Genomic DNA, 16506 nt, shown 5'->3' on the forward strand with positions numbered 1-16506 from the left:
AAGCCCGCCAGGTGGGGGACATGGCCCGAAATCCCCTGTCAAGCCCCACTGGGTCGGGGGCATGGCCTGAGGTCCCCTGTCGAGCTCCGCCAGGGGGGGATTGAGGGGCTCTCGCAGCCTCAGGTCCCCCAGCCCAGCACTGGCTCAAGTCCCCTGTCAAGACGCAACAGCAGTGGGGCACAGCCTCAGGTCCCTCATCAAGCCCCACTGGGCAGGGGCATGGCCTGAGTTCCCCAGACCCAGCACTGGGGGGTGTACCTTGAGGTCCCCTGTCAAGCCCTGCTGGGTGGGGGGCATGGCCTGAGATCCCATCAAGCACAACCAGGCATGGGGGTGCAGCCTCAGGTCCCTAGTCCAGTGCTGGGGCGGGGGAACTGGCCTGAGGTCCCCTGGCTTGGCGTTGGGGGGGCGGGGGAGGGGAGGAGCAGCCTAAGGTCCCCTAGCCCAGCACCAGGATGGGAAGCGCACCTTGAGGTCCCTTGTCAAGCCCCACAGGGGCGGGGGAGGGCATAGCTTCAGGTCCCTACTGATTGCTCTTTAAGTCTCCTTATGGGAACTTGGCTTCAACTGTGGGTGCAGCCATCTTTGTGATGGACTGATGGTCAATTAGCATATTCCCCTTTATTAGGTAAGTTTATAGTCAACCTGAAAAATTGAGTTACAGTTAACGTGGTCAGAAACAAAAGTAATAGCGTATTTTGGGGCAATGGAGCCTGATAACTTAGAACTCAGCTTAAATTAAATTGTTTGTTTTTTATCCTCACCTGAGGATAATTTTCCATTGATTTTTAGAGTGGATGGGAGAGGGAGAAACAGAGAGATGGAAACATTGATGTGAGAGAGACACATCAATTGGTTGCTTCCTGCACACACCCGACCAGGGCCAGGGATCAAGACTGCAACCAATGTACATGTCCTTGAGGCTAAACTAGTTTTTTAGCCAGTGTATTTAAGATTTCTTTTACTTGAAAGTGAGATGTGAAGGGAGCATTTGAAAACCTTGAGAACTGTTATATATGTGTTGGCTTGTGTTCAGGTTTATATACATTTAAAACATATATGATACTGTTGTAAATAAAAATGATGATGTAGACAAGATTTAAGTTATTCTTTCTAGAAAAGTGGTATTGCACTTGTGCTAACTAAATCATGCCTATTGTTGTGGTTCACCTTGGAACTAAAGACATGTTTAAGATAACTGGCCATAGCCTGGCTTGTGTGGCTTGGTGGTTCAGATTGTGTGACCCGGGAATCAGGAGCTCAGGGGTTATGCCTGGGTTGCAGGCTCCATCCCCAGTGAAGGGGAGGGAGAGTTCAGGAGGCAGCCAATGATTCTCTCTCATCACTGGTGTTTCTAACTCTCCCCTCCCTTCCTCTCTCTGAAAACAATAAAAAAATTTAAAAAGTTAGCTGGTTTTAATATAATAGAGGCTGTATTATTGACTTTTGTGTATATTAGTACCTCTGTGAACTTAAATGACTATAAATATTGGTTATAATATAACACTAATATTTGTATATTCATTTATCTTGCATTTTTACATTTGGTAGGAGAAAACACTCAAGCTATTAGAAAACTAGATTATATTTTATAATCTAGTTTTTTATCTTTTTATATATAATGTACAAATGAATACTTCATAATCTTGACTTGCTTTCTAGAGTTAAATATTACATTATATTTTCTTTTATTAGGTTAGCATCTTAAAAATAAAATTGATAATTAAAGTAGTAGAGGACAAAAAGGAAAATGTGTAGTTTAGTCATTGAGGCTATGGACTTATATTGTACTGAGAATTGGTTTTAGATTTGTCAGGGAAGAGAGAAGTAGCAGAAATCATAATTGCTACTTCAAATGATTGTAGTCACAAGAATCTGTATGTATTCTGAAATCAATAACAGAATAATGTAGAGCTCTAAAATCAGGTGCTAGTTAGCTAGGATGGTTTAGAGTAGATTAAGAATTCAGAGGAAAAGGTTATTGTGAACTATGCCCAAGTAGGAAGTGGCTCTTGAGCTTGAATTGCAGAGTCTTTGGATTGTTCCTGGGTCGGGGTCAGGGGGAAGGAAGGATAAAAGGTAAGGAGAGGGCATGACGGGGCAGATACTTAAAGAATGAGACTTAAGTTCAGAATAGGTTTTGCATTTCCTACTCCTAAATTAACATTTGTTTCCTATTACTTTCCTCCATCTGACCTTCCTCTGAGAAGCATTCCACTGTTTTCTTAAAAAAGAAATAAGACATGAAGAAGCAAAATAAAACCCTTACCTTCCTACAGGCAGAGTGATGTGAATACTGAGCATATTTAGACATTTGCAGCTTCATATATTTTATTTTCAAGTACAATAAGGAAGCCTTGAGGAAGTAACTAGGGGTTTTAGAATTGTATAGATAGGGATCAAACCTTAATGAGTTCACCTTTTCCCCCATTATGTTTAATATGGGAATAGTACTATTATTTTCATGGTGTTGTTTCCATTAAATAGAGAGTCACATGTATAAAGCATGGTGTGCCTGATCTATAGAATTACTGAATAAATGGTGGGAAAGAAATATTAAATTGAAACAAATAGTTGAAGTAACTACTTATGATAAACTAAGATAAACATTTGAAAATAGTTTGTGGCAAAAAATATAGTTTAATTTGTATACTTTGGCAATTTTCTCTAATTCTTTACATTTTTCATTTGTCTACCTTTTTTTCTTTTAGGAGACAAGGATGGCAGTAAAGTGACCACAGTAGTGGCAACTCCTGGGCAGGGTCCAGACAGGCCACAAGAAGTCAGCTATACAGACACTAAAGTGATTGGAAACGGGTCATTTGGTGTGGTATATCAAGCCAAACTTTGTGATTCAGGAGAATTGGTTGCCATCAAGAAAGTATTGCAAGACAAGAGATTTAAGGTAAGACCTTCAGTATTTTATGTATTTTGCTATCAGTGTATTTTAAGTTGTTTCTTTTTGCTTCACATTTCATTTATTGTGCATATTTTTGTTCAGCTCAACTATTTACTAGTGATTTTATTTTCTGCTATATATTGTGTAGAAATAAAATTTACTGAAGATTGATTATTATTTTTGAACTATTGCTATGAGTGATGCATGCATTTAAAATGCTGTGAAAGGTATATTAAAACATCTTACTGTCTACTTTTAAAAAGTTACCTCTCCTGCCTTGGGTCTCACAGGAATAGGAGACCAGAGAAACATTGCCTGTAGCAGAGGATCATTTGATATTTTTTACTATGCTTCCTTTGAATCCATTATTCAACTCTGCCATCTCCCATACACACACATTCTTGTCATCTCCCATACACACACATTCCGCAATAACTTTGATCTTTCTTTACTGTTTTCTTATGTCTCCCTTCCATCTGTCCCTAGAAACTGGCAATCCCTACAGTTCATTTTATTGTCATTTTTTACACCATTTCTTTAGGGCAGTGGTCAGTTTGCCGCTCTGTTGACCAATGAGTTTGCCGACCACTGCTTTAGGGATCCTATGCATGGATGTTTGGAAGTCATCTCTATGTTATGGTGTAGTGGAGAGTCAGGAGACCTGGGCCTATAGTCAAGGTTATGTCATTAGTAAGACATGCAGTTTTATACCTTTCTCTATTCCTCCCACCTCAGCAACATTTTACTGAGTGTGTGTGTGTGTGTGTGTGTGTGTGTGTGTGTGTGTCCCCGGTGTGCTAGGAACATTAAGGGATATAAAAAAAGTGAGGAGATTACTGCTCTGAAATAGCACACATGATAGTGTCTATATGCTTTAGAATGTCTTGAACATTCATTCTAAGGTGGTTTTAATTTCTTAGGAAACAAATATACAGTTTTTGCCATCAGTTCTCCCAATCACTACTCCCATGTTGCCAAATGCCCATTGGTTCTTGGTACAGAACTTTTCGCATAACAAGCTTGCTCCTGGAACGAATTAAGTTCGTTGTGTGAGGCACCACTGTATCTCAGTTTTGCGATGTTATCTCAAATTGGCAAGGCTTCTTATACAACCCTGACTTAACTTTTAAGACCCAGTAGAAATTATTTCTGTTGATTTGAATTCCTTTTTCCTTCTAATGGCATTATCATTTATCTTGTCATTCAGAGTCTTCTTTTCTCTAAAACTTATTCTCTCATACTTCATATGCAATCATTATCAAAGTTGATTGATCCCTTCTTTCCTTTCCTCATTTCCATTCTAGTCAGGCCCTTAATTGTTTGCCTTAACCACTCATAAGACTCTACCTCTGATCTTCTTCCTTCTAATCCCTTCTATATACTACCAACACTAAAATAATCCCACAGTTCAGTTTGGACATGTTGTTTCTCTTACATACAAATCTTCTATGGTTCCTCATAGAAAATAAAACCTGCCCCATTCAATTATACATTCAGGAGCATCCATAGTCTTGCCTAATCTTCAGATACTCAGCTTTCCAACCTTTCTGTGTCATGGCTCTTGACCTATATTGGTCTTTATGACCTCTCTGCTTTTATTCAGATTTCCATTATTTTCCTATTTCACTCCCATTCTTCTGCTATCTAAGTCTAAGACATATGTCAGTTTCTTTCTTTATGAAATTTCCCAGATGATTCCAGCCAGCCATATGGATTTTGTTATTCTAAATTCTTTGAACACTTGAAAATTTCCAAATTTTTTTCATGACAAGGACTCCATTTTTAGTATCTGTGTCTCTTGAATACCCACATATGCAATGATTTCTTTGGATTAGTAGTTGATGATAGCAAATACCAAGTACTTCTCATATGCATCATGATCTAATGTTTTTACATGTGTGATTTTATTTGAGACATAACATTAGTATTATGAGATTGGTTATTATTTGGATTAGGCAAACTGTGCACAAAGACATGATAAAGTAACTTGTCCAGGATCACACTTAACACCTGGATAAATGGACAAGTATTTAAATCCAAGCAGTCTGACTCCAGAGTGCTTTATTACATTTTAACATTGCTGTATCAAACCCATATATTCTGTTCAGAGACATTTGAATTGGTTCAGTCTTGTTTTTTAAATTTATTTTTATTTTTTTAATGTAAATTTTTTTTCCTGCTAGAATAGTTATATTATTCATTTGAAATATAATTTGGTTCATCTGTTTCTGTATGTATCTATCCATTCTTAGAACTTTATCTCCATTCTTTTTTATTATTTAAAAAAAAAAATCTTTGAAACACTAACCTGGTTCCAAAAGTCAGAAATATACAAGTGTTTTTCCCTCGTATTCCCTCTGTCTTGTTTGTGCTCACTCCTGTAAATGGCCAATCTCATTTTTTTTTTCTTCTGGGTTTCTTTTGCACAAATGAGCAGTTAAGAATAATTTTCTTTGTTTCTTTCCTACATGAAAGGTAGAGAATATATTAGAGATATTCTTTTGTACTTTGCTTTTTCTCTTAGTTATAGTTCCTGTGAATCATTGCATATCCTTTTTATAGCTGCACTAGTGGCCCAGTGCAGCTATAAAAAGGGGAGGGGGTCCCCCTCAGCCCAGCCTGCACCTTCTCCAATCAGACATCCCTCTTGCAATCTGGGATTGCTGGCTCCTAACTGCTCACCTGCCTGCCTGATCACCCCTAACTGCCTCTTCCTAATTGCCCCTAACCCCTCTGCCTGCCTGATCCCCCTAACCGCCCTCCCCTGCCAGCCTGATCTTGCCCCTAGCAGCCTTCCCCTGCTAGCCTGATTTCGCCCCTCACTTCTCTTCCCTGTTGGCCTGATCACCTCTAACTGTCTCAGCCTGCCTGATGGTCCCTAACTGCCCTCCCCTGCCAGCCTGATTGCCCCTAACTGCCTCTGCCTTGGCCCCCACCACCATGGCTTTGTCCAGAAGGAAGTCAGGCGTCCAGAAAATGGCTGGTTTACCTGGTCTAATTAGCATATTACCCTTTTATTAGTATAAAGAGATTATATAGGATATGATTGCTTAAATGGGGGGAGGGGCTTTTTCAGCAGGAGGAGATGCTCTTGGTAGACAAAAATACATAATTCTTTATATTTGGACTGATAGCCAGCCATATGCACTATACTGTCAAAATGGTCATTAAAAATTTGAACCACTTTCTTACACCTTACATCAAACAGCTGTTGCCCTTAAAACCCCTCCTAAGCCCCACTGTAGCTTCTGCCTTTGCAGTTCACCCAGATTAGGTTCTGATTGGTCGGTTTCTATGCCAGTCAGCGTCAAAAACTCTGCCTCGTAGGCAGTCAATTGGTTCCTCACAGTTCACTCAGATTTGGTTCTGATTGGTTGGTTTCTATGCCAGTCAGTGTCAAAAGCTCTGTCTTTTAGGCAGCCATCTTGTGAGGACATGAGAGTTAATTTACATATTCTTTGTTATATAGGATAGCATTACAGCATTGATTCGACCATTCTTTCATTGTGGATATTTAATTTCTTTTTAGTATTTTGTAAATCTCTAAGAGTGCTGTTAGGAAAACCTTTTATACGTCCTTTTTAAATTAGATGTATATCTTCAGTGTAGATTAAGAGAAAGAAGGACTGATCAATCAAAACATAAACACATATGCAGCTTTGTTTGATATTGCTAAATTCTTCTCCATAAGGGTTATACCAATTTGTATTCACTCCAGGAATATGAGTCCCTATTTCCCCACAGCTTTGACAACATGCATTGTTTTACTTTTCAATATTTGCCAGTCTAGTAGATGGTAGTTTAATTTATAGTCTTATTGTGGATGTATTTTACCATCTTTTCATCTGTTCACTGTCCATTTTATTATTTGTGTGTGAATTGTCTTTTTAGTTGGCCCATTTTTAAAATAGATATTTGGTATTCTTGTCTTAACTCTGAAGACTTTATTATGAATTTAGTCTTTATCTGTGATATGAGTAGTATTTTTATTTTATATAGTCTATATTTTGCCATGTAAAAGTTACCCCTTCCATGTAGTCAGACTTAACTGTTTTCTTATATCCAGATTTTAAGTTATGGTTAGAAAGCCTTTTCACTATAAAGCCTTTCCTTATAGAAAAAAAGCCTTTTCCTCAGGTAAAGCGTTCACCCTTATTTTCTCCTAGTACTTGGTAAGATTTCCCTTTTTATATTTAGATCTCTGATTCATTTGAAGTTTATTCCTTTGTATGGGGTTTGTTCCTGTTTATGGTGTGAGTGATTAATCTAATTTTTATTCTTTCCATATCATTAACCAGTTGTCTTAGTACAATTTATTAAAAGTTCTATCTTTGTTGCACTGATTTAAGATGCCATTGTTAATATATGCTAAATTTCCACATGCTTGGTCTATTTCTGGACTTCTCATTCTGTTCCAGTATGTTATTTGCATATTGTTATGTCAGTACCACACCGTTTTAATTACCGTGCTTTAAATGTTTTTGTTTGTTTGTTTCTTTGGTAGGGCTAACTCACCCATGAAACTTTTCTTTTTCGTGTTTTTCTAACTATTCTTGAATGTTTATTTTTCTGTATGAACTTGGGTATCATTTTGGCTAATTCCATAACAAAGGTGTTGATATTTTAAATTGGAATTTCATTAATTTTATAAATTAGTAACAACTAATCTATTTGTGATATTCAATTATACAGGAATAGAAGTTGTCTTTTCCATTTGTTCAAGTTAATTTTTGTGACTCAGGAGTTTTATTTACACAAGCTTTTGACATTTTTTTGTTAACTTTATTTCTAAGAATTTTATTGCTTTTGTTGCTATTGTATAGTTGCTATTCTTAATTTTTTTGTGTGTTTTTTCTCTCCTACGTGCTAAAAAGTGGCAAGCTGCCTTACTTGAAGCTCTGTTCTTTCCACTGTATCATCTTTCCTTTGTGGAATTAAAAGTATTCTTTGTTCTCCTTGCTAAAGGTTAACTATTTAAAAAGAAGTTATTTTACTATAGTGATCAATTTATTTCTCTTGATTATCACAAAATAGTAGGAATTTTTTTACCTCTTAAAATTTTGTAGGTTTACATCTTTGATTTACATACCTGCTGGCTAGGATTTCATTAAATAATATATATTTCTAGAAAAAGTTTGGAATGGAGTGTTCTCCTTGCTCAATTACATAAGCTAACCTGGTGAACCTGCTAGTGTCAATGAGAGGCAGTTTGTTTTGGTAAAAAAATAAGAAGAGAGAGAATGGTAAGAGATGAAAGCCAAGAGTAATTATCCCTACATCAGAAGTAATGTAAGCTTTATATTTAAGACGCTGAGGTGTGTGTATTTTTTGAAGGAATTTCTGTGACAAGCTTAATATCATTAATGTTTTACTTACAATTTGAATGCTCTCCCATCCCCCCACCTGCAGTGAGTCTTCATACTGTGGCAGATTACTTAAAGTAAAATTAAACTTCGTCACTTAGCCAGTCTTCCATATTATGGAAGTGCTTGTGACAGAAAATGTATTATGGTGTTGTAGGGTTGATGTCCAGTTAGGTTCCTTATGTAGGAGACTTTTGATATTAGAGCAGGGAGAAGGTTAATCAATCCCCAAAACCACTGATGGTTGCTGAGGCTGGCTTTTCCAATGTGAAGATCAGTAAGTTGCATTTTTAATTAATTAGTGATTCATTAACTATTAATTTCACTTCTCCTTTGAATTAAGTCATAGGTTTCAGGTTTCCTGCTTGGTTTCACTTGTGTGGTTGGGATGTGGGGGGTGGAGATGCGAAGTGTCACTAATGTGTTGTGAATGGAGACTGAATAGAGCTCTACTTTAAAAAAATAATATATTTTTATTGATTTCAGAGAGGAAGGGAGAGGGAGAGCGAGAGAGAGAGAGATAGAAACATCAGTGATGAGAGAGAATCATTGATGGGCTGCCTTCTGCACACCCTGTACTAGGAATGGAGCCTGCAACACGGGCGTGTGCTCTAGCTCAACTTTTAATATATAACATTTGAAGAGTGAGACGAGGTAACATCTGATTTGGATCCTAAGGGATAGGATTAATTTTTTAGTGGTATTCTGGAGACAGCATACGAGAAAGAAGATCTTTGTCCAGTGTTATTAGTTTTGCATGCTTGAGCATTTCTAGTAACTTTATAAGCCTCAGTTTCATCATCTGTAAAAGGGAGATGCTATAGCTATAGCATTGCTCCAGATGTTTATGGTACATAAAATAACTCAATAAGTATTATTCTGCTCCCCTTTTTGTCCATTGTTGTATGTGTCAAATGAAGCAATGTATATGAGAACATTTTCTACATTTCAAAACTTCTTATATAACTAAGTTTTTATGTTTATTTTTAGGCATCTGAATTACTACAAAACTGCTATTCACTTCAGATTTTTTTTTCCTGTTTTATTTCTCTTAAATATAGTAACCCTATTTTTAAGCACCTAATTATTTTTTCTTGTATAGCTATTTTAAGTCATTTATGGAAAATCTATTTCCTAATAAAACTGGCAGACAACTTAAAAAATATTAATCTTTAGACATGCTATATGGAGCTTTGTCTGGATCATGAAAACTTGTAGTTATCAAGCAGAGGCAGAAGAGAAGGACAAAGGCAGGTTGGATAGTAAAAGCCTTACACTACAGTGAGGTTCTCAGAAAGCAACAGCAAAACCAAAGGGGAATTCTCAAGCCAACGTTTAACTGTCAAAGGAATCTAGAGTCTCCTGAGAAAGGATGCCATTAAGTATGTCTGTCATGCTCAGTCCTTGACTAGGAACAGCCCATGGGAATCTTGGCTTGCCCCCAATGACAGAATAGCTTTGAGAGTTCACAGCCGGCACCATTGATCAATGATGTTCCTTGTAGTGAGAGATCTGCGAAGTATATTTTCTTTTTTTATTTTATTTTATTTTTTATTTTTTTAATCAATCTTTATTGTTCATATTGTTACAAAGGTTCCTCATTTCTTCCCCCCTCCACCAGGTTCCCACCCCACCCTCCGCCCCCTCCCCATCCCCCATTGTCCTCATCCATAGGTGCAGTTTATGTTCAGTCTCTTCCTCCCTCCCTTTCCCCGATAGTAAATCCCTTTTCAGATAGTAAATCAGTTACTTAGCATTTTCTCATATCAATAATACCACCATATGCCCAATGATACATTTCACACAAAAGACATTTCCAAATAGGTCAACCAGCCTCATCCAGGCCCCACCCAAGGCACTCACAGATCAACACAGATCAACACCCCAGCCCTATACTAACTCAACACATCCAGATCTAAGCCTTCATCACTTGATTCAGCAGACCCTCAAGTTCCCACAAAAGTTTCCAGCCATGTCTGAGAGGCAGCCGTGGGGCAGGGGCAGGCGAGGAGCGAGCTGTTCCGGGCCTGGCTGCTCCGGGCCTGGCCTCTGTTGCTCTGGTTCGTTCCACAACCAGCTGCTCCGGGTCTGGTCACCGCTGCTCCCGACCTAGTTGCTCTGGACCTGGCTGCTGCTGCTCCGGGCCTGGCTGCACCCGACCCGGCGAAGTATATTTTCATAATTGCCATACCAACCTTCTTGAGGATTCAGACTATTTTATGTTATTTTCCCAAGTACTTTTGTATAATGATAAAAAAAAAAATTAAACTTGTACAGAGGTTGGTGTGGAAGGGTTCTGTTCATTTTGCTCTTAGAATTACATATAATTGCCTTTTTCATTCCAGAGTAGAAAAGAAACATCAGTGATGAGAGAGAATCATTGATGGGCTGCCTTCTGCACACCCCATACTAGGAATGGAGCCTGCAACACGGGCATGTGCTCTAGCTCTACTTTTAATATAGAACCACTGGTATTTGTGGTTCTGAATAATCTCTTTTCTGGCTCTCAGTGGCTTGAATGGCTTGAGAGAAACAGAAATAAAATTTAATATAAGGCAGCCAAGGCAATTAGGAAAGAAAAAGTAATAAAAGGCATCCAGATTGTAAAGGGTTAAAATTGTCACTATTTGCAGATGACATATTATATATAGAAGCCTCTAAACGCTATAAATTAACCTCATGCTCATCAGCCTTTGGTATTGTTAGCATTATGGAGTTCAGCCATTCTAAAAGGAGTGTAGTAGTATTTCATTGTCTTAATTTGTAATTTTCTGATGATAGATGATTTTGAGCACCTTTTTATATGTTTATTTGTCATCTGTATACCTGATTTGGGTAGATATCTTTACTAGCCTTTTGACCATTTTTAATGGTTGTTTTCTTACTGATGAGTTTTAAGATTCTGTGTATATTTTGGATAATGGTACTTTATCAGATATATGTTTCATATTTTTCTCCCATTCTGTGACTTGTCTTTTCATTGTGTCTTAGAGCAGAAGTTTTAACTGCTAATGAAAATTTCTACTTATCCATTTTTCTTTTATAGGTTGTGCTTTTTGGTGTTGCATCTGAAAAGTCATTGCCAAACCCAAGAACACTTTGATTTTCTATTGTTTTTTTCTAGCTGTCTTATAGTTTTGCCTTTTACATTTAGGCCTATGATTCATTTGGGATTAATTTTTTAAATTTTTATTAAGTCATTGTTGGTCAAATCATTACAGTTGTTCCTCTTTTTCCCCTTATAGCTCCCCTCCACCCAGTTCCCACCCCACCCTCTGCCTTTATCCCACCCCCACTGTCCTCATCCATAGGTGTATGATTTTTGACCAGTCTCTTCCCACACCCCCCACAGCACTCCCCTCCCCCCCCGGATTGTCAATCCACCCTCTTTCTATGCCCCTGATTCTATTATATTCACCAGATTATTCTGTTCATCAGATTTTTTTATTTACTTGATTTTTGGATTCACTTGTTGATACATATGTATTTGCTGTTCATAATTTTTATCTTTACTATTTTCTTCTTTCTCTTCTTAAAGAATACCTTTCAGCATTTCATATAATACTTGTTTGGTGGTGATGAACTTAGCTTTTTCTTTTATTTGAAGCTCTTTATCTGCTGCCCTTCAATTCTGAATGATAACTTTGCTGGGTAGAGTAATCTTGGTTGTAGGTTTTTGCTATTCATCACTTTGAATATTTTTTGCCACTCCCTTCTGGCCTGCATAGTTTCTGTTAATAAATCAGCTGAGAATTATATGAGTGCTCCCTTGTAGGTAAATAACTTTTTCTCTTGCTACTTTTAATATCCCCTCTTTGTCTTTTGCCCTTGGCATTTTAATTATGATGTGTCTTGGTGTGATCCTCTTTGGATTCCTTTTGTTTGGGATTCTGTGCACTTCCTGGACTTGTAAGTCTATTTCTTTCACCTGGTGGGGGAAGTTTTCTGTCATTATTTCTTCAAATAGGTTTTCAGTATCTTGCTCTCTCTGTTCTTCTAGCACCCCCATTATTCTGAAGTTGTCCCAGAGGTTCCTTACCCTGTCTTCATAATTTTGGATTCTTTTTTCTTTTTGGTTTCCGGTTTGGTGTTTTTTGCTTCTTTGTATTTCAAATCCTTGACTTGATTCTTGCAATCCTCTAGTTTGCTGTTGGATCTCTTTATATTATTATTTTTATTTCATTCACTGTACGTTTAATTCCTAGTTGGTCCTTTTTCATATCCTCAAGGGTCTCGCTAAATTTATCAGACTTTTCTAGAAAATTCTTGAAAAACTTTGTAACCGTGGTTTTGAACTCTATATCCAGTTGTTTGTTTTCCTCAATTTCTTTCTTTGTCACCTGTTTCTTTGTCTCCGTGTTTTGGCTGCTTCCCTGAGTTGATATAATGACTTTGTGAGCTAGGTGTCCTATAGGCTCAACTTCCCCAGTTACCTTAGGTGCACACTCTTGGTGCACCCCTTTGTGGGCTGTGTGCACAGTCTTGTTGTAGTTAAGCCTTGATTGTTGTTAGTATCATTGGGAGGAATTGACCTCCAGGCCAATGGGCTGTGAAGATCAGCTGTGTCTATGATGGGGGAACTTCTATGCTGGAGACACCCTTATGAGATAAGACTTGCTTCAGTGGGGCTTTGGTGTTCACTGAGTCTGTCCCCTGCGTGTGTCCCTTTGTCCCTTATGGATCTGAGGAGTTGTAATCTGGATGGTTTTACTTTGACCCCTGGGTACACTGGCTCTTAATATCCAAGGAGGTGCTAATTTAGCCTCTGCCTGAGGCCACACAGCAGGAGCTACAGAGAGATCTTCAGATTCCTCATTTGGGTTTTGGAGGTGCTGAGATGAGGCCCAGTTGTGAAGCAGTTGTGAAGCAAGCTGCTGTGGGGCCTTTGGCCTTCTTTTGGATGTTCTGGGTCTCACTGACTCAGCTACAGTTTGTTGGGTAAGTTTAGATTTCAAAGGACCAGGCGATTCATAGACAAAAGCCTCTGTGCACAGCTAAAGGTGTCTGTAGTTCACCTACTTCCACATTGAAAACTAGATGAGATTGGATTTGGGTCTTTTCCTCCCTCTATTTGGAAGTCTAGAGAATCCTAGAATTGGGTATTCCCTTTTCCTTGGTTCAGTTAGTTCTGGTAGAATTGTTTTCCTTTTAGGTGTTACGGAGAACAGAAAGCACCTAAAATGGTTCCTTTTTTCCTCAGCCATCTTCTAGCAGATTTTTCTGAGATCTTCACTGTGAAAATCTAGTAGAGCTCTTCGAGGTAAAACTGAGAAAAGTGTGGTTCCCCTCTGGAGTTCTTAACTCTTGAACTTGTTCACACTGCCTCTCCATCAGTTACCATTCAAGCTTTCCTGTACTGGTATTGGGTTCATAGACAAAAACTCTTGGACTTTTGTTTCAATAAGCTGTGATTTGGCATATCTGCCAGTCTGTTTCTTATTGTTAGGACAGTGGTTTGCCCTGTGACTTCACTTCCCTGCTGGATTTAAGAAGAATTGTTGGTTTCCAGTTTGTTCAGCTCTTTGCTTGATGTGAAGATTCCAGGGATGACTTGGATCCAACCTCCTTACAGGCTGAATTGAAGACCATAAGTTCTTCCTTTTTTTTATTTTGAAATTGATTTGTCTTTTAATTGTTGAATAGACTTTTTTAAATTTGGATACAGATCCCTATTAGATATATCTTATATTATCGAATATGTTTTCTCCAGTCTATGGTTTATCTTTCCTTTTTGTCGATAGTGCCCTTTGAAGCACAAATGTTTTTAGTTTTGATGAAGCCTAGTTTATTTTTTCTTTTGTTGTTTGTGCTTTTGGTGTTATACCTAAAAATCTTTCTCGAAGGGTACAGAGATTAATTATTTCTTTTTAAGAGTTTTATCCTTTAAAGCTCTTACATTTAGGTCTATGATCACTTTAGAATTAATTTGTATGTCTGATAGAAAGCCCCTGTCTGACAGGGGCTTTTGCAAGCTATATTTATTGAAAAGATTATTTTTATTGAGTTTTCTTGGTACCCTCATAAAAAATATGTCTAGGTTATACTACCAGAAGTTTCTTCTTTGAGTCTTTTATATAGATTTTTTAGTTGTTGGAGCATCTGGCCACTTCTTATTTTACAGACTTATTTTACCAACTCCTGTGGCTTCAAGAACTTTTCAGACCTTTTGCTAGCAAATAAGATTTATCAGATTGCATTCTAGACCTTTTTACTTCTTGTCTCTCAGTCATTTCAAAATGAATGTGTCCCAAATGGAATTCAACCCTTCCTGATTCCAAAATAATTTCCTAAGCCAGTAGCTCTACATATGTTAATAATCACGAGTCAGAAGCTTGATAGTTATTACTCCCCTCCTTGCAGTTATCAAACCAATAGCAGTAGGTGATCAAATAACTGTTTTTCTGCCCCTCAAAGCCATTCTCTTCCTTTCAATTTCACTGGTTCCCTTTTCTCTTCTTTTAGTAATTTCTTTTTTTAATATCCAAAACAAATCTCTTGCTTACAATAACCAGCGAATACATCAGTGACTTCTATGGCTTTTTAGCACTCTAAGACTTTTTACCTGATCCTTAAGAAAAAATTTTTTTTTTACAACTTGTCCTCATCATCATATATAATAAAACCCTAATATATGCAAATGGATCAAATGGCGGAATGAGTGGTTGCCATGATGCACACTGATCCCCATGTGGCAGACGCTCAAAGCAGGAGCTTTCCCTGGTGGTTAGTGTGCTCCCATAGGGAGAGTGCCAATCAGCCAGAAGCCAGGCTCATGGCTGGGGAGCACAACGATGGTGGTGGGAGCCTCTCCTGCCTCTGCTGCAGGCGGTTGGTAAGGAGTGAGGGGTCCCAGACTGCAAGAACCCCAGACTATGTGAGGGATGTCTGACTGCCGGCTTAGACCCGACCACTATGAGAATTGGGCCTAATCCTCCAAGGGGTCCCAGACTGTGAGAGGGCACAGGCCAGGCTGAGGGACACCTCCTATCCCTAAGTGCATGAATTTTATGCACCAGGCCTCTAGTATATATAGCACTTTTTGAGTGAGATAAGCTTTTCACATTGTATTGTAACTATTGGGTTTGCTTACATATTAAAACTATAAACTTTTAAGGAACTTTGTGTACTTAGAACTGTGGTTCTGACCCATAGTTGGCTTGAAATTATTTTTTTTGTACAAATGGAGTTATTTTGAGGTGATATTCTATCCAATTGTAGGGTTTTAGGTGGTATCTGAATTTACGATGGAATCAAATAGTTAGACATAAATTAAATACTTTCAATTCTTGTGTGATTACTAAGGATAGATGGTGGAATTTTGATAAGTTTCACTTTTTTAAAGAAAATGTATTTTGGGAAAATAGTCCTTGAAGCAAAAGTTGTGAAGTGGATTATATTTTGCTAGATTTTATGAAAATGGAACTTTTTATAGGGGGGAAAGATCTCTTGACAGAGTGAAATTTGACAAAAAAAGAAAAAAATGGTAGCCATGTGCTGCCTAACCTACACCCACAGTATTAAGCTTGCTGGTTGTTACTTTACCTAAAAGTTCACGTTTCCTTTATTGAACTTTACATAGGGTACATAAAGTACCCTTTTGGGAATCCCTTCTCCAGGCTTTTAGCATCTTGAAGGAATTTTTTCCCCTTTCCCTTTTTTCTATAAGTGTGGGTGTCAAATGATGTAAGAATGAACAACAGTCTCCATATTTGGTTTAGAGGGAGATACATGTTATATGTTAATGGTTATGAGTTATAACTAAAGGATAATTTTTGTTGTTGTTGTTAAATGTGCCTCTCAGGTTTTCTTGTACTGATGTGATAGTTATGACATCTTGAGTAGTCGTTTTTTTTTTTAGATCACAATGGTTAGTAAGAATCTAGTTTACATGTACTTTATCTTTTCTAAAACTTGTTTTATTTTTCCATGCACTGGCCTGCAATGTAAAATGTATTCTTTTACTATAGGACCATGGTTTAAAAAATTGAAATCCACTGTAGTAAACAACCTATTTATAAAGGCAATTTTTTTTTTCCAAGACAGAAACTGTGCATTCCTCAGCCCAGCCTGCACCCTCTAGCAATCTGGGAGTCCTCAGGGGATGTCTGACTGACACAGAGGGAGCATGGGGACATTGCAGTTATAGTGTAAGCCACTTGTGTCAAACACAAGGCCCGCGGGCCAAATCCGTCCCACCAGGCCTTGCAATGTGGCCCGCACCTCGCTGTCATCACTGCACTCCAC

General features: G+C 38.0%; 1 protein-coding gene across 8 annotated transcripts in view; it reads left to right on the top strand.

Annotated features, from left to right (window-relative positions):
- GSK3B (glycogen synthase kinase 3 beta) overlaps window positions 1-16506 on the top strand; it is a 180612-nt gene that overhangs the window by 61621 nt on the left and 102485 nt on the right. For all 8 annotated transcript variants that reach the window (XM_036447141.2, XM_036447137.2, XM_036447139.2 and 5 more), the window contains one exon: window positions 2712-2905. In XM_036447141.2, coding sequence (XP_036303034.1) covers window positions 2712-2905 — 194 coding nt within the window. The remainder of the gene's footprint in view (window positions 1-2711; window positions 2906-16506) is intronic.

Source organism: Pipistrellus kuhlii, unplaced genomic scaffold (genome assembly GCF_014108245.1).
Source record: "Pipistrellus kuhlii isolate mPipKuh1 unplaced genomic scaffold, mPipKuh1.p scaffold_m20_p_2, whole genome shotgun sequence".
Taxonomy (NCBI): Eukaryota; Metazoa; Chordata; class Mammalia; order Chiroptera; family Vespertilionidae; genus Pipistrellus; species Pipistrellus kuhlii.